The 19,103-nt window shown below is 37.4% G+C and overlaps 1 protein-coding gene across 3 annotated transcripts in view; it reads right to left on the bottom strand.

Moving 5' to 3' along the window:
* Positions 1-19,103, bottom strand: part of LOC113051668 (RNA-binding protein 33-like) — a 43,000-nt gene that overhangs the window by 18,857 nt on the left and 5,040 nt on the right. For all 3 annotated transcript variants that reach the window (XM_026215599.1, XM_026215598.1, XM_026215597.1), the window contains exons 6-11: positions 15,689-15,781; positions 15,414-15,600; positions 12,541-12,827; positions 9,052-9,376; positions 5,799-5,851; positions 86-212 (exon numbers count right to left, since the gene is read on the bottom strand). In XM_026215599.1, the coding sequence (XP_026071384.1) occupies positions 86-212; positions 5,799-5,851; positions 9,052-9,376; positions 12,541-12,827; positions 15,414-15,600; positions 15,689-15,781 (1,072 nt within the window). The remainder of the gene's footprint in view (positions 1-85; positions 213-5,798; positions 5,852-9,051; positions 9,377-12,540; positions 12,828-15,413; positions 15,601-15,688; positions 15,782-19,103) is intronic.

Below are 19,103 nucleotides of genomic sequence, written 5' to 3' on the forward strand. Positions count from 1 at the left end.
ATAACAAGAGACAAAACAGATATTGAGAACATTGCAGGTATAGTCTATGCAGACAACCAGTGTGACCACCTTAGATTGACCTTACCACCGGGGAAGAAGTGCTCTGGATCCTGATGATGTGGCGGTGGTCCTCTCCATTGCTCCTGGTGGGGTAGAGGCCGCTGAGGTGGGCCAAAATTCCCTTGGAGATGTTGCTGGAAATCAGGAGGAGCCTGAAGGTGGACAGACAACAGCAAACATCACATTGAATCCACAGAAAACATTAGGACTATTTCAGCACCAAAATATTATTGTCGACACATGAGTTTCAAAGCCAAAAAGCTTCTTATTTGTGCTCCTTATCTTCTTATTTAAAATGTAACCCTTCATATTAAGATCCATATCCATTCTCAGTCCTCACTTAACCCTTTGCCCCCCAAACTTGTCCAGAGGAAAGACAGATAATGAACGTTATTAATCCTGCAGTTGAATACCAATCCCCTCTCCTTTATTCTTTGAAAATATCCCTTGCTTTTAAGAAATTAACCTTCGTTCGAAGGGCCACACTCCAGCAAACTGTGATGCTTAGCACTTCTTTACTCATTATAAATGACTTAAGATGTAATCAAACTTTTAATCCACGTTTTCAGCTCTAATCTTCAGTCGGCCAGTGAGTGTCACCAAGGCCAGCCAAGTTGCTTAACAGAAGGTCAATCAGGCAGCTTAGCTAAGCAATGGCCGAGAGGGAGCGGGAGAGAATCACATTGTGATTCTTCATTTCTCTATTCAAAAGGTCAGCTCCTGTAACACAGTGGGAGCTTAAGTACATTCACAATACCTTTGCAAGTTTGCATTCATTTGATAAAAGGAGCATGTCCTTTTGGGGAGCTAATCTTTCGTAAATACCCATGGATCGGTTCAATATGTTACCAGTTAGGATCTGCCTGGGAGATATATAGGGAGTGAGAAAGACAAATGCCAAGCATGGGCTGCTGCAATTTTTGAGACAAGCCTCAAGTGTCTTAAAATACACTCTGCAACTTATTCATTTCTGCTGTTTAAGTATCTGACAAATTCTCAAAGATCAAGGTAAAGAAAAGTATAAATATATACACACACACACACACAGAGAGAGAGAGAGATAATTCAGTGAGTGCGGTAACTAATCTAAACGCCTCTGATTGGCCAGTGCATTCATTAACTCACTCAACAGAAACGTGTTTGACTGGTTATAATGCTCAACATGGAGAAAAAAAACAAACAAACAAGAAATCAGATGCAGTGTAAGCAGTTCTAAATGTAATGCCACAAACACTTTTCATTACATTTTTACATTTCACTTAAACGGCAACAGAAGAAGTTGATTTATTTTAATTGTGCTTTATCTTAAATTTTGGTAGTATTTTTGCCCCAAGCCCTCATTAATTTCTGACCCTGATATACAAACACAAAACATCAAATATGAAAAACTAGTTTCTTACATTTCTAGACTAATTTCTTCAATATTTCTAAGTGTTTTATTTATAAATGTTTTATATATACAAAAATCCTTCTAATGGTGCTACTTTCTAACATAGAAGCAATTTATCCATCCAACTAATGCTTCACTTTGTAATAAATGTTGTTTACAAAAGAAAATATAACTTTAAACTTCTACTAACTTGTAAAATAAAGCCAGGCTATGTTTTTATTTTATACAAATTTACTAAAGCAGTATCAAACATAAAATACAATATAAATAGGTAGAATGGAGATTAATATTCAAAAACTCTGCAGTAGTAAATATTCAGAGAAATTATGGATCAGCCTATTGTAAAATGAGATTGGATCATATGCTAATGTATGATAATCAAGCACCCAGAGGGCTAATGGACACCGCTCCGTGCAAAATGCCAATGGCATTTTAAATTGTGTCTTGTCTATATCAGAATGGCTATGGGAGGCAGACAGCTGGAAATGTGTCATGAATGTGTGTGTGTAACTTCTTTTATATTCAGCAATTTTAAAAAAATGAACAATCATTTTAAATGTCCACAATGTGCCCAAACAAGGGGTCACAGTAAATGATTAGTTGACAAACACATGAACATAAACTTTCCTTTTCACAATCAGGAATTTAGGTATAGGACACTCAAGATTCACATAAACTTTTACTATCAAGAGAGAATTTCCCAAGTGTTCATCTTGTCAGAATACATGGTCCATTAAACACATTTTGCTGGATTGCAAAGTTTGTTTTGAGGTATTTAGACGCTTTAGTTTTAATTTTGAATAAAAAACATTTACTGTTATAATTATTAGTAGTATTAGTATTATTATTATTAATGTGGAAAAGCTGAGAATATTTTTTTATATAAATTGAAAGTACAGCATTGTTACATTTGTTACAGTTACATTTATTTGTTACATTTATATTATTTACATCAAGCTTTTGTATGGTAATAGTGTATATTGTTATTAAAATTTCAGAATGTTTCACTTGATTATACATTTAGTCAGGAATTATAGTTTGGAAAAATTAACTAGTAAAATGTTTACACATTATGTGAAAACTAGTACAAGTATTTAAATACATAAAAAGAGACTTTCTCATGTTTAAGATCTCTGCTGAATAAAGTGCTTCATTCTTTTTTCTGAGGAAATCTCAAATCCTGAGGTAATCCAAATCACATCTTCAAGTGTGAATTTGGTCTTATTCTTCTCATTGCGAAGCAAACTTTATTTTCTGTTGTATTTTCTGTTGTATGGGCGTATTCAAGCCGCGCGCTTCAGTAAAACATTATAAATCTAATGGTCACATTAGAAGATAATAAAGGGAGACGTGAAAGACTGGACATTACATTGATTTCATATGGATTACTTTATCATAGAATGTTTGTTTTCGGCAGCACTTGTTTAGTTTAAAAGTAGACATGCCAAGCTTTCTATAGATATCTCTCTCATGTCTCTTCGTTGACTATTCACTGAGGTAGTTCATTTTAATGACGTGTGTCTAATTGAAGATCAGCACAGACAAAGGCTGCAGACAGCACACCTTGTTTGTTATTTTTATTTTATAAGTGCACAAAGTTTTGTTATTATGTCTGTATACAAAAAAGTAGACCCTTTACAGATTTGATTGATGTTTTGCTCTTATCTGTACGATCAAAACTGAAAGTGTAATTGAAGTTCTTTTCGGGGCCATGTTGATGAGACGCTGTTTCGTTGTGAAAGCGAAAATACTTTGTTTAGTCTTCCAAAAAAGTTTTATTCACAACACTGTTTCAGAACAGTTCAACCTAAATATGATTTGCCACTGATAATTCAAACGAGAGTTTTGAGCAGTGTAGAGCAGCGGTTCTCAATTCCAGTCCTCGTGCCCCACTGCTCTGCACATTTTGTATGTTTATCTTATGGCTTCAAACTTTTGTTCTATTCAAATGTAAGTGCCCTTTGAAGTGGACATCACAGGACATTGATTACGGTTGGACACGAACATATATGTTCCATTCACAGTTCATTGAAGTGTGTGAGAAGTCAATTTAAATTATATTTATTTCCAGAGGTATTTGTTGTCACACTTGTCCGTGTGTGAAGACATTGTGCAGCAGAAATCTGTGAATAAATGTTCCAGAGTGTGGTAAACTTCAACAGAGGTACCCTGCTCAGGGAGTATGGAGCAATGAACACTATGTAGGGAACATGTCAATGGGAACACAGTTCATGCAAGGATCTCACTTCGAACGAGCTGATTATCTGAATCAGGTGTGTTAACAGAGATGTCCAAAATATGCAGAGCTGAGGGGCAGGGGGACTGGAATTGAGGACCGCTAGGGCTGTCAACGAATATTCTAAATTCGAATATGTATTCGAATAGTTAAAAAAAAAAAAAACGAATTTCAAAGGTGAAAATTAATATTCGAATATAAAAAAAATGTGTAAAAAAGGCCCGCGGTAGTAGAGGCGTGGTTGTCTGCTTTGCGAGTGCAAACTGAGAGTTCTGGGACAGGTCACAGCCTCACAGGAGTCGCACTGTCTGGCACAGCATCACTGCTGAAAGTTGACGCGTCTTCATGGAAGATGGCAGAACGTGCAGAGCCCAACTCGACCGCAGCAGAGAAAATGAGGTAAAATTGTTGACCCACAAGATAAAGTTGTATGCAAGCTATTTAAGATACAGTTAGCATACCATTCAACTACTAGAAACATGAGGTCACATTTCAAAAATGTACACCCAAATGAGCATGGCATAATGTGTGGAACTCCAGCTAAACAGTCACGTCTTGACACTTAACGTTACTTTGCATCGCCCGCCGCAAGCACTTTTTCTGCAACACGACAAGAGGCCATAACGGATAAAATAATTTAGTTCATTTGTAAGGACAGGAGACCGGTCAGTATCGTGGATGGGGCTCGCTTCGGGGAGTTCTGTCAAGCAATGGATCCGAGGTTTGATTATTTCTCGTTTCATGTCAACGAAAAGTTCGATGTATACCACAGCACAGTTCGCTCGGAGCATTCAATGTCAATTCTATATGCTGTAAAACTTCAATTAATATTAATAATATTTGTTTCAATAACTGAATAAAGCCTGCTATATTTGGGACAACAGTCGGGACTTTAAATTGCTTGCACAAAAATTAGTCTGTTCATTTAAACCATTATGCGCAGAGAACGTGAGGGTGAGAGAGCGTGAGGTCTGCAGTCTTGGCCATTAGTTGATTTCCTTGTTTTTGTGTAGGTAATACGTTGTCATATATGTTTAAACTTAAATAGACTATCTATACAAGTAGTTATGTCTCTTTGTATTATTTTGGCCTGTTATTGGCATAATGCGCGTCATTGACAACATGCGCAACCAGATGTTCGAATATTCGTGTATTTTTTAGAGGGAATATTCGAATGTCATTTTTGAGCAATTTTGACAGCCCTAAGGACCGCTGGTGCAGAGTAGCGCTTTTTATTTGTAGTTTTTCCCGATCACCCGTGATCATGTTCCCAATGGATGCAAAAAAATGGCTCCTTTGTAGTGGGTTTCATTGTTTTTGTCTTGTCACGCTAGTGTTCTGACCGCGACAGGGCATCACAATATGTTAAGGAGCGCAACATTTCCGTCACACACTTGAGGCATTCGGCGAATCACAATGCACTGGATAGCTGGCCAATCAGAGCACACCTCGCTTTTTAGACCGAATGAGCTTTGTAAAAAAACTATGCACAGAGGAGAAACAATGTACAGTATGTGGAAAATAATGTGTTTGTTGAACCTTAAACCACATAAACACATTTCATTACACCAAATACACAAAATAATGTTCTTTTTAGCAACATCATATGACCCTTTTAAATGCTCCCCACCCTTTCAAACACCAAGTTTTAATTTCATATCCATATTCCAAACTGAAACACTGAACTATACATCCTATAGACAGCAGTAGTAAAAAGGATAATCAAAGTCCTTTTAACAGAGAGGAAAAAGAAGAGAACTGGGAAAACAAGAAGAGTTCAGAAGGTCTCCTCCTCAGCAGAAATCACTTTAGCTACAGCACGGGCAGCTGCCTGATAGCTCCTCTACATCCTTACACACAAATAAAGGGATTTTACATCTGTTCTGTTTTCACAGTCTCCTTATCGATTTAAATTGGCAGATTGAGCACACATATGATGATGTTTTTAGATTTCTAGAGACATGCCATCCACACAGCAAGACAAATATTGCTTTCGGTGGCTACGTGCCAGTCAAACCAAGAAATACCATGATGTCTTGACCGTAACACACTGCAGTTTTATGCAAAGTGAAATCAATTAATTGTATCTTAAAGCAAGGTGAGGTTACTTACCGGGGGTCTCTGTGGACTGAAGTTAGGCCTCGGTTGGTTCTGCACAGGAGGCACTGAGATTAAATGGAAATAGAGAAAGCATGAGTCAGACAGGAAAAGGGATGCAGAACCAGATAGTGAAGCAGGGTAACAGACACCATGAAAGTCTCTTCTTGTCACGTGTCTAAACCAAGGTTTGTCACAGCTGGTCACAGAGAGGGGGCTGTTTTGCTGATTAAACGGTGCATCTCTCTCGCTAGCAGACTGGGCCACCTAATGAGATAACTGACAGTCAAAGGGAGTCATTTCGCTGTGAAACATTTCACCTCCGCAGATGTGTGCATGTCAGAAATCTGGTTTAATGCTGATGGACTGCCTAAAGAGTGAAGGCCATACAAAAGGGGGGAATAAACTCTTTAAAAGGACCTGAGCAAAAATGCAAGTAAGCATCAGCCAAAAATGCAAAGGCCTTAAAAAAAATGAGCAGGGAATCTGCTTGTTAAGTTGTGAGGAATACTGTTTCTGAGTCCAAGCCTGTACTCATTTAAGTTGAGAATACCATGTCAACAGCCATTTATGATCACTATTTAATCGTGGGGTCACATTTAAACTAAGCTTTAAAGAACTACCGTGTACACTAGGGCTGTGACGGTAAGGGATTTTTTCTTAACGTAGATGAAGAAGCAACAATTCACGCAGTTTGGCGGTTTATCGCACCCCAAACCCCTAACCAAACACCCCCCCCCCCCCAACACCTACCTTCACCTGTGTGGAAAAACGCAAACTGCTTAAACTTTAAATAATATTATTTAACTTTAAATTAGGCTACATTTAAAAAAAAAATAATAATAATTTAAAGTGCAACGAGGCTTTTTTCTGATTTGGGTTTTTCAAAGTGCAACATAAAAAAGGAACATCAGGCCAGTCTATAGTCTAAGTTTATATTCCGCATCCAACTGCTATATATATATATATATATATATATATATATATATATATATATATATATATATATATATATATATATATATATATATATTTATTTATTTTATTATAATTTTTTTTTCACTTTGTTCACCCACTGTCCATTTATAATAACTTTCTTCCTGACCTGACCATTCACGCTAATTGTAGATCTGGCTTCCAGAATCTCACATTTAAATATTCACTACTGAAAGTGAAGAGAGAAAACAAATAAAAAAGTAGTCTGTATTGTATTTGTAAATTATATTTGTTATCATATTCGTCTTGTCCATAACAAAATAAGTTTTACATTTTGCTGTCAACACAATAGGAAAAGTGTCACAGAGAAAGAAAAAATTAATTTGTAGGTTGTACAAAAATTGTAACCCATTTGTTATTTTAATTTGTCTTGTCAAAATCCAAAATTCGTTTAACATTTTGCTGTGAACATAGCAGGAAAAACATCATTTAAAAATATAAGCAGAATATGAACAAAACCGTTGGCTTGTAGCCATTGCAAAATTAAATCACTTTTTAACCAAACAATTTAATGTCCCTAAGAAGAATGTCCCGAGTCAGACTTCCCTGACGTGGGTTTCTTAGCAGTAAACTGACAATTTTTCAGCCCACGCTGAACATACTTCAAGGACAATACATCCTTTGCTTCGCCATCCTTATTCTGCTCTGTCACTCATCTACAACTTGCCTTTTCTGAGGGCCGTATATCTACCACCGGTTAGCCTGCTCTGAGGACCATTATGCACATGCTGCGCACACAGACCCTGCAAAGAAAATACATGTCACACAAAGCACTGGGCCATGACAGTCCGGAGCGCAGGCTGTACCGGTAGCAAAGAGTGAGTAAAGCGCAGATATGCTGTTCTGAAAGGACGTCGTGAACGGGATATTGTTAGACCCCCCGCTCCTGTTCAAATTACACCAGCATTATCCTCAGCTACCATGTTTTATTCAGGAATTTAATCCCGTGTCACAAGAAATCTGGTCATGTCCCGTGGTTACTGAACCAAAGCAGACCTCTAGCTTCCTCCTGCAAATACCTTGCAAAAAAAAGTGCGGTTAGATGACCTCAACACCGAAGTCAGCATCTCATTACCGCAGTAATGGGGTTATCTTCACAACCCTAGTGTACACTACAGTCACCGGGCTCAAGGCATCCCAGACATCAATATTTCTACAATCCATAAAAGATGAATCACTGTCTGGCCATTAAAAGTCACAATCATGATCTTTTTGCAGTATTAACACCACACCTTGAGTGGATATTAGCAATCTTAGCTGTTACAGCACCTAATACAGAGTTTGGAATTGATGGCATGAGTTGATTATGAAATATATTTTTAAAGGATTTCATATGGTTTCCTGAGGTGTGCTTGTAAACATATGGGTTTTTTTCTCCATCAAAAAGTGTCAATTTTGAGATAAATGGTCATTATAAAAGGCTTATTTTAGCCTTCTGATTTAAATGCTCTGTTGGAAGGGCATGTTTAGCTGTGAGACTTCAATATAAATGACCACTGCTGTGATCGGATAATATCTTTGCATATAAAATGAGTATTATAAGTGGAACTCTCTTGAAAATTTTACTGCCTTTTTACTATAACAGCCAACAAGACTCGAATTGACTGCTTTGGCTATTTAAAACCTATTTTTTGAACGCTTGGTTTATAAATTAATCATGATATAGATAGTGGGTGGTTTTCAAGCAACTATCAGGAACAGTGAGATGTTAAACATTTAATTAGTGGCTTGAGTCACTAATGCATACACAGAAGTAAAACACTTGACAAAGTACTTCTGTACACGAGCCCTAACATATTACACCAACCACAGGTCATGATGATCATGAAATGCACTTTTTTTTTTCTCCGAGGTTAGTTTATAAAGTTTGCGAAGAGTTTGGCACCAAAAAAGGCTTTCATTTGAAGAACAGATAGGAGTTGTTAAGAAAACCTCCTTGATTACATAAAACAATGACACATGTTAAGGACTGTGTCGAGGAGAATAGTGGGAATGATTTTCCTGATTAAAAATCTGGTGAAGGGTATAAAAAAAAATTCATATTTTGAACTGGGGTTAAAACGGTTAGTTTTGAGTTCTTAAACTAAACGTTCTTGTTTTTATTGCAGAGTGACCTCTATTATGTGTTAATACCAAGACAATTTTGATTCATGACCCCTTTAACAAGCAGATAGGCACTTTACAATTTTAAAGATGTGTTACAGCAGACGCTTAGACAGCCTCCATTCACCTAACTATATAAAAATCAGGTTGGTGGTCTTTGGGGCCATACCTTGCACAGGTGAGGAGGAGGGTCCTCTGAAGTGAGGGTTGATGTGAATGTTCTTGGGGTGATGCTGTTGATGCTGCTGGTGTTGGTTGGGATGTGCATGTGAGTGCCGCAGCGGTGAGTTCAATGAGCGAGGTACGTGCGGGTCATGTTGTGTTCTGGGTCCCGGGGAATGGTGGGCCAGACGTGGCATCAACAGCTGCAGTGGCTGCTGAGGAATTGGGGTGCCCGGGTCCGGGAATAGCCCAGGACCTCCACTGCCCCTCAGACCAGGCAGACGAGACTGATGGTGGTGATGCTGAAGTGGAGAAGTCATTCTGAGTTGTTGCTTTAAAAAAAGAGAGGCGAAATAGAAAGACCATCAATCAATAACATAAGCTCAATCTCTTTTACCCTTTTCTTTGACTCCTTAAACTCACAAATACACACTGTTGTCTCTTGAAAAACCTACACATTTTAGATTAATTCATCATCAGATGAAGACCACTTGTACTTTATAGACGGGTGGAGATGAATTCAATAAAATCATTACAGCAGTGCTGCTATCTATATACCACTGTTTGAAGCATAAAGTAAAAGAACACATCAGTGTTGAGGAATGACAAGTCATGTCAAAAGCCTTTTGCCTTTTCTATGAAAGAAAATCAGCTTAAAAAAAAAAAAGGTGCAGCTCGAACGAACAGCTCAAGCGCAAAGGGATTACACCCTCGACAGATATTTAATAATAAAATAAGCGCAGAAAGCTAAATCCTTCAGCAAAGTACAAATTTAATTTGGTGTAATGCTTCCTCAATGGACTGCCACCAAGTTATTTGCCATAATCCATATATCAACATGGATAAGAGGGAGTGAGAACGGTGATAATTGTCTTTTACTCAAAAGCAAACGGACTCCACTCCACGAGGGTGAGACAAGACACAACTGATGCATTATTATATTTAACAGCCTCAAAAGGTAAATCTAATTTCAATAGATCTGCCTGATCACCAAGGAAGTTAAAATTTGTGTTTGCAAATAGCGGTCACTACTACATTCGACCGACTCTCGATTTGTATGATTTTTTTGACAAGTCAACTTGAAAATGCAACTACAACATGATTCAAGTAATTTTTTCTTTATTAACCCTCTAGTTAAAGAAAAGTATATTCCAAGTGCACCACACATGAAGCTGACATGATGTAAATTCAAAATCACTCGTTAAATATCCTTGCACAAAGGATGCATGAACTACAACTACATCTTGTACAAACTTGTCTCATATATGTTCAAAAAAATAAAAAATACAAGAAAATTGCTTTAAAAAGTCAAGGTAATTCAAATTCAAAGTAAAACACCAGTAAAATTTTATTAACTATAAATGTTCTGTAAAAACAAATGAAACGGCAGCTTTCAACCTGTCACCATGATGCAAAAATTAAATATCATACATACAGTAGTAGTTCTGGACAGGTTTTTATTCGATTACACTGCTTTTCCATGTAAACATGGATGCATTTGACTGTTGTGCTCGCATCTCTTGCAGCATCTCATGCAAAACACAAAAAAAAACGCGGTGCTCAAGTTAAAAGTTGCTCACCTCCCATCTTGCAGTCCTAACTTAAGTGTCCAACTGTTGCAAAGAATGTTATCATTATACACTACCTTTCAAAAGGGGTCAGTAAGATGTTTACCAAGACTGCATTTATTTGATCAAAAATGCTGTTAAACAGGGATGTCCAAACCTGTTCCCGGAGAGTTTAGCTCAAACCTGAACCAGCTCATCAAGGTCTTCTTACTCACTAAACATTTTCAGTCAAGCAAGTTGGAGTTGGTTGGAGCTAAAGCTTGCAGGACATTGGCTCTCCAGGAGCAGGATTGGACAAACTACTGTAAAACCTTAATATAACAGGCCTGCCAATGTTGGGAAACTTTAAGTACCACATTGTGTTTAGTTCACATGCTTAACCTGCACTTTACTTTGCACAGTCATCAAAATCGGTTACTGAGAAAACAAAACAATCATATATACTTGAGGAAAAGACCACTGCTTTTTAGCATGTTTGAATAGAAATCAAAGTTCAGGTCAGAGCGTGGTCTCTTATTACTGGGAACATTTATACACGTTCAAAGTTTTGGTCATAATTAATTGAAAACAGATATGATTCTTAAGTTCACCATCAAGCAATTCAAATACTTCTCTCATAGACTCTTCTGATTCACAAAACTAGATCAACATTACAACTTCCCTCCCAAGACTGGCATCAAAAACCCCAACCACAATGAGGTACTTTCTTTTGTCCTCCACAACTGTGGGGTATAACTGTATAACCAAATGTAAAAATTAAACACTTTATTGCTACTCAGTCAAGAGCAGGGAGTAATTTTCTCTTTTTATTTAGCTGTTAGATTAACATTAATGACAGACAGCAGCAGGTAAATTAGGCAGCTGAAGCACGGATCCAATATACCAATACACATCTGATTTTCTCCCAAATGTTTAAATCAAATTAAGACAACCGTTATATTACGTGAATACTCAAAGGAGTTTTTTATTTATCATTTTGTGAGCATTTGACCATTTAAATAAAATAAGCCAGACAACATGAGTAAAATGTTTATGTGGCTTATAGCATTTAATAATTATTTTTAACATTTTAATTTTTTTCATTCATACATATTGTTTTATATATATTACTTTATACATATTACTTTATCAGTTTAACATGTTAAATAATAAATTTAAGCAGCCCTGCACTCTGCGGGTTTATTTACTTCGATAACGTTCAAAATGACAAGGTTCCAGAAAAGAGTGTGAGTAGAAGCGGAATGCTATCAAATAAAAACTAAAGTGCATCAGTACAATTTCATGGAACAGTGTGAACACAAAGAGTTTTGTTCAATTGGTTCACCTGGTCTACATTTAGTACTTTGGAAGATAACTTTAATGAACTCTAATGTACACCCTAATATTATCATATTACAATAATACATTTTGCTCTCTCACTTGAAGAATGCGCATTAATTCAAGACCACTCTAGGCCTAAATTCAGACCATTGAAAAATGCGTAATCACTATGAAATGCATTAGTAATGCACCGATACTGGTTTCGGTATTGGTCCTAATACTGAGCTCCTGTACTCGTACTCATAAAAATACTTTTTACTGGACTGGTTCTGGAAAAAGTGATATTGTTGCATGCCAAACATTTATGTAAATACTTTCATGATATTATGTGGAGTCTGCTTCTTACTGACTGTGATGTTTTATTTAAAAAAATTATAGAAATAATAATAATATAATAATAATCTCCTTTACCCACTTGCAACAATGACAACTGCGCACACCTTCTGCAATGGTAACTTGGCTGATAATAACTGCTGGCCATATGACTGGTGCATCTCAAATTTTTAATTGAAGGTGTCGTACAACAAAATTGTATGAGTGTTATTAGAACAGGTTCAGTTGGAGCATTTGTATTGTGTGTGTGTCATTTCAAACCATCAGTCTCTTACCTGCATTCCCAAGTTCATTTGCATCAGTGGAGGCCTTTGCTCATTTATTCTTCCTCGACCTCCGACTCCATCACCGCGGAAACCTCCCATTCCAAATAGAGGGAAATTGCCTCTTCCACTGACTCCTCGTCCTCCTGATCCTCCCCTTCCTCTGATCCCACCTCTACCTCCCATTCCTCCCCTCCCTCCATCCGCTCCTCTTCCTCGTCCTCCAAAACGGCCCTGCTTCCTCTGACGTTCCCTTTCCTCAAACTCCCACAGGTCTGCTTTAGCATCATCAGAGAGCTCTGAAAGGAAAGACAAATAAAAATACAGATTTATTTGAAAATGACAGTTATTATCTTAGAGATAATAAGTGGTAATATTTGAAAAACGAGGCAGCTGATAGTTATGAAGGATCAATTTAACCTTTTTCTTCCTGATCATAAATAGGATAATGTCAATAAACTGATATTAATATAGTAACTTGTTTAGAAGCACTTGGTTAAGTAAAAAAAAAAAAAAAAAAAAAGGGACACAATGCCAGCTTTTTTTTTAAAAGTCTGGAATGTTATGGTGACAATTTTAGCCATCAAAACAGAATATAAAATTACATCAGAAATATCAGCTACTAGGGCTGTCACTTTTGTGAAAAAATCATTTTCGATTTTTAAGACATAAGTGTTCATTGAATCGATTGTAAAATCGATTTTCCATGTCTAAATAAAGACTGTTTCCTTTTTCAACGTCAAATAACGGACGGATGTAAAGAGAGCGCTGGAAACGCACAAGTCAGTAGTATTTCTTATTTATTGGCATGAAGTTTCTGGCAGAAGAACAAAAAGCAACAGGAGTACAACATTCTCAAAAAAATATATATGCAGAGGGGACGGCTGCCATAACAAAAGAAAAACATCACTGCAGGCTTCAACCCGGCTGCATTTATGAATTCAAAAATCTCCAGGATTACTTTAAATAATGATTCTATCATTTCAAACAACTGTTGAAAAAACTTGAGAGGACTTGAGAAGCAGGCCATGTGTGAATTTTTTTATTTATTTATTGAACGTAACCGACACTTAGGCTAGGCAGCACTAGGCAGGCATGAAACATGCAAAAAGGTTAGGGCCATTACAAATTTATTGGACAGGAAAACAAGTCGATCAACATTTTCGGGGGCCAGAGCAGAGCGTTTTTTATTCACTATATGTCCAGCTGTTGAGAGGACGCGCTTCAACCGCACTGATGTCCCAGGGACACTCATGTACAGCTGTGCAAGGTGGGGGTATTATTGACAATTTTCCACCACAAAAGCTGGTCGCTGTCAGCTTGCAATGGTCCTTTTCATAACTCAGAATCTCCTGTAACTAGATTCGCGAATGAGGCGTATTCGCGTCTAACGCGCCCTTATATTGACTTATTGAAATTATTCGCGCCAGACGCTCTATTGCCGTTTGGTGTGAACACAGCATAAGAGGACTGTCTAGCTTTCGCAAGGCATACTGCACTTTCGGAATTCTTTATTTTCTTTTTCTGCTAGGTTGTGAGTTTCGTTACATCGATATTTTTTAATTGTTTAATTATGATAAAATTAATAGTGTACATATTTGGTTAAAATCGATTCCCTATTTTCATTTTCGAAACTTTTTTTTGGTTGGTCTGATCGATTGTGCAATCGATTTTCGAACTAAAAGTGACAGCCCTATAAGCTACACTTAATTATATATATATATATATATATATATATATATACGGATTAACAGATGTCAACTTATTCACAGTGGAGAAGTGAGTTCTGGGATGCTCATGTGGTCAGTCAAATGATTGTCTGCTGTAAATAAAATGTCAAAGGCTTGGAATAATAAGAAAAAATCATATTTAATTTAATAATAGACAACTATATCATTTTTATAATTTAAATCGCCTGTAAAAAACAAACAAAAAAAAAACAGGAAAATAGATACACTCTAATTTTATATTTCAAAATGATGAATGTCATTAACTTATTTATCCTAATCTCCACATTTTTAATGCAACCTGTTATTTACATAAGATAAAAAAAGCTGCTTGGTTTATATTTTTATGTATATAATTGCTGCCATAATAATGATCCAGTTTAAATGTTTTCATGCTTTTTCTCTTTCGTCTTTTTGTTCTTAACAGCTCATACTAGCTGTGGTGAAGCGTTTCTGAAATATTGCTCTTGTAAATACTTCCCATTATTTCAGTAAGAAATATGCAAGCAAAATACAGCAAAGTGCAACCGCTGCCATACGTTGTTTGGCAGTGGTCAAAAGTGATTTAAACTCAAGGAGAGGTGGTTTTTGTCAAAAAAATAAATAAATAAATATATACAACAGTAGGTTAATCAGCATGGGGATTTTTACATGGGAGGTGGGAGAAAATTTTTTTTATTCTAGATTCGGACGGCAATAAAATAATAGACTAAAGCCTTTCCGCGTCCGCTATGGACCGCTAGGTAGGCGTGACGTAAAAATCATCATTGAAGAGTGTGTGCGGAGGCTTTGAGGCACCGTGTGCCTCCCATTTTTTGTCAGTAGGCTTCAAAAGCACCATTGCATATGTGCAGGCTGTGTGAAGAAGCCCGTTGCTACTCGAACCTGTGCAATCAGTCAAAACAATATAAAGACAGCCACATGTGCAATAATTCTGGGCAATTGTTTGTTCACATTTCGGAGCAGACCATCAGCGTACGCTTTCAGTAGTATAAATACAAGCTGTCCACATCCATGCTGCTAATGCGGAAAGTATAACACAGGATTCACTCTTGTAAATGCTGAAAAAAGCTTAAGTCACCATGAGAAACAATTACTGTCCAAAGATTTGTATACCTATAACAGTACAAAAAGGTGCTTCATTTGTTTGTAACTAACCTAAAGTATCTGGGATGTTCCTTCTTTTACTGGTAGCATCAGAGAGTCTGACCACGGTGTCATTTTTGCGCTCTGTCTTAAACCGCAGACGGCCGGATTCTTCAACATCCTCCTCCTCCTCATCGGACTCCTCTTTTACATCAGTCTCTAGCTCAGCCTCAGCTTCTGGATCGTTTTCATTCTCCATCTGAAACATAGAGAATATATTTATCATCAGACTCACGCTGTGTGACTTTAAACATCTCCATGAAAGACAGGAATTCTAATTCTTTGACCTGAGAGCCATCCTGCTCCTCAGTTTCCTCCTCCTCAGCCACTTCTTGCTGGTCAGTCTGCTCTTCACTATACTCAGTCGGGTATTCATCCACCTGTGAAGAACAATCAAATCTTTACTTTATTCACTGGAAATTCAAGCAGGACTTGAACATCAGGGCTAAACTGATCTCTTGTCCTTCATTTGCTGAAACACCTGCTGTGGAGCGTGTCACAGGTCGGCACTACCAGGACCTGTTCAATGGCAAAAACAACAATGATGAAGATAAAACATTAGAAGGAAGCAGAATCACTTCTGAATGAAGAAGGTTAATGCCACATCTGAGAAAGAGGCCAGAAAGGCCCCGGTGTAGCATTCGAAAGTTGGGGAGGGGAGGGAAAGGGAGGGGCGCACTGAAGTGGAGTCTTTCTAAATTAGCATAACAGTAGGAGCCCAGTCTCATTACTATGCCCCATTACTATTCCTGCTGCTATTTGAAATTCAATGAGATGTAAATGTTTGACATGATACACAGAGAATGGGAGATAAACATGCACACGGCTCAGTGGTGGTGAAAATATCATTGACTGTGTTGTCTTTACACACCAACACACACACACACACATATATATATAAACAGACGCAAAGAAAGCTCTGGTGCACACATAGCTCACTGACAGGGAAAATATCATCATCTGATTCGGAGCAAATGCTCATACACGCTCAAGCACAGAATGTACAAAAGCATCTGAAGAGATGGGCGCACACTTCTGCTGACTACCTTGCTGAATCTCACGTCCTCTGCCACAGATCTTGTCCCTCTGCACACGGTCCTTTGTCTGCTTCTATAGCCACAACAGGTCTGGTCTCCATTCCCCACTATACCTACAGGTCCTGTTTCTGTCCATCTGTTAAAGCCTACCGGCCCACTAGCCCATTCCCTCCGCTGAAGTCCACATTTTACTCCTTATATTGAGATCTTATTTTGGCTGTGGGTAATCTGAATGTTACACTTAGGCAGTGTTGTGCTTGAATGCGTTCATTGAACGATCGTTCATGAACTCGTTCATATTTTGGGCGAACGTGAACTGAACATGCTGTATTACTGCCTGATGAACGTTACTGTCAACTCATTCATTCTGGTGTCTGTGAACGGCACGCTAGAAACCCGGCTAAAACACACCGTAAACGGGTCTTAATATGTAGCGGAAAAACACCCAATCTGGCAACACCAGCCACCAGTGTCGCACCGCCGTCTGCGCATGAGTGACGCGTCATCAAAAAAAAAAAAGCATGGAGGCGACAGCAGCATGTAGCAAGAAGGCGTATGATCATTTAAAATAATTTTATGATGTTTATGACAAGGTCGGTGAGAATGGGAGACAAAGCATTAAAGCAAAAATGGGGAAATGCTGTACCCTCAATGCTAATGTAAACCCTGGTTGGATAAGGATTCAAAATTGGATATGAAGATGAAATCTGACGCATAGCTTCATTGTTAAAACTGATAAAATAATTGCTGTCTTTGATTCTATATGGGCTGTTGCAATAATTTTTAAAAATAATAGCTCGCAGCAACATATGGAAAAAAAGAACTATGAACTAGTTCATTCTGTGAACTTAGTTAAAAATTTTGTAGTTTGAACTATGAACTGAACTAGTTCATTTTAAAATTTGTAAATTGAACTTTGAACTAGTTCATGTAGAAAGTGAACTTTCCCAACACTGCACTTGGGGATGCACCGGCAACTGAAATTGTTCAGCCAGAAACATCAACAACAAAAAATATTTTGTTCGGCCGAAATTTCTAATCGTAAACACAGCCATGTTGAAGCCTGCAGTAAATGTTTTGCATTGTTATGGCAGTCCACTCTGCTTATTGTTTTTCGAGAATGTTGGCACTCCTGTTTGTCATTGTGCATGAAACCTAACGCCAATAAATCATCAGACTTACCAATATATTGAATCTTTAAAACATCTTGCCTGTTGTCCGTGGATTTACCTATATTTGGTGTTATTTGCCGTATAAAATGTATTTAGACATGTAAAATTTTTTTACAATTGATTCAATGAACACTTGTCTCTGAAATCAAACAGGAACAATCCAAGAAAGCAAAGTAAACGGTCTCTCATTTGTAGGTTGGATTGACACCTAGCGGTGGATGCAAGTAAAACAGTATAACAGTACCTCATTTTTTTTCTTCTCACCTGAAATTCATGCAATAAACATTTTTTTTTAAAAGATTTCAATTTGTTTGTAGTCTATATTGCCTGCATCAAAATGAGGTTTGCAATTATGCGCCCGAAGGCACGGGTTGAAGACCCAGCCGGTGATGTCACAATATGCTAATTTGTTTACATTTATACCTACGTAATCACCATCACCAAAATTTACTTTTTCTTTTACATTGAAACTTGAAATTTTTTTTATAAATATATATATATATATATATATATATATATATATATTATATATATATATATATATATATATATATTATATATATATATATATATATATATATATATATAGAGAGAGAGAGAGAGAGAGAGAGAGAGAGAGAGAGAGAGAGAGAGAGAGAGAGAGAGAGAGAGAGAGAGAGAGAGAGAGAGAGAGAGAGAGAGAGAGAGAGAGAGAGAGAGACCTACCCACAGACCCCCTTTTTTTTTTTACTGTTACTGCAAACCAAAATATTTTTAAGGATGGCCTAACTCTGGATAACAGTGAACAAAGATGCTAAGCACCAGCAGCTAAGCGACCTTGTAAACAGAGATATCACACGCTCAAGCACAGAAAACCAAGCAGCGTTTAAGCAATGAGAATATTTTTCAAGAGTGCTACAAACAGCTGGCAAAGATAGTTTTTGACCTATGTATGTACAACAAAATACTCTCCCATGACAGTTGACAGACATTTGGGATTGAATAAGCAACCTCCAATGTCTCGTTTTCCTCTTTTCATATTACTAACTTTCTCTGATGTCCAATACATCAATAAATTATCATTTTCAGTAGGATGTTTGAGTAGATTTTCAATGAATTTGTTCCCAAAACTGATCTGAATGATTCATGAAGTTGATTTGGGTCTCAAATTCTCATGCGACATGCAATGCTCATATTTGAGGGAACTGTCCTATTAATACTTTCATAAATTCATAAATGCATACAGAAAGGACACAACTCATCAATCAGGCTCCGGTGTCATCCTTGATAAAAACTACATTAAAGGTGGTCAATAACCTTTTCACCTACAGCCAACTTTATCAGATCCTGTCTGAGTCCTCTTCCTATTAGCCAGCATGGATTGGCAGGACATCTGCTGTACAAAGACTGTGAAAAGAGTCTCGCCCTGAACAAAACCTTGAAGCCTGAGGGTCACAAAGCACGAGGTGTCAGGCTGCAGACATGGAGGAAATGTGGTGGGGGATTATGGATAG

This window comes from Carassius auratus, chromosome 32 (assembly GCF_003368295.1).
Source record: "Carassius auratus strain Wakin chromosome 32, ASM336829v1, whole genome shotgun sequence".
Classification (NCBI taxonomy): Eukaryota; Metazoa; Chordata; class Actinopteri; order Cypriniformes; family Cyprinidae; genus Carassius; species Carassius auratus.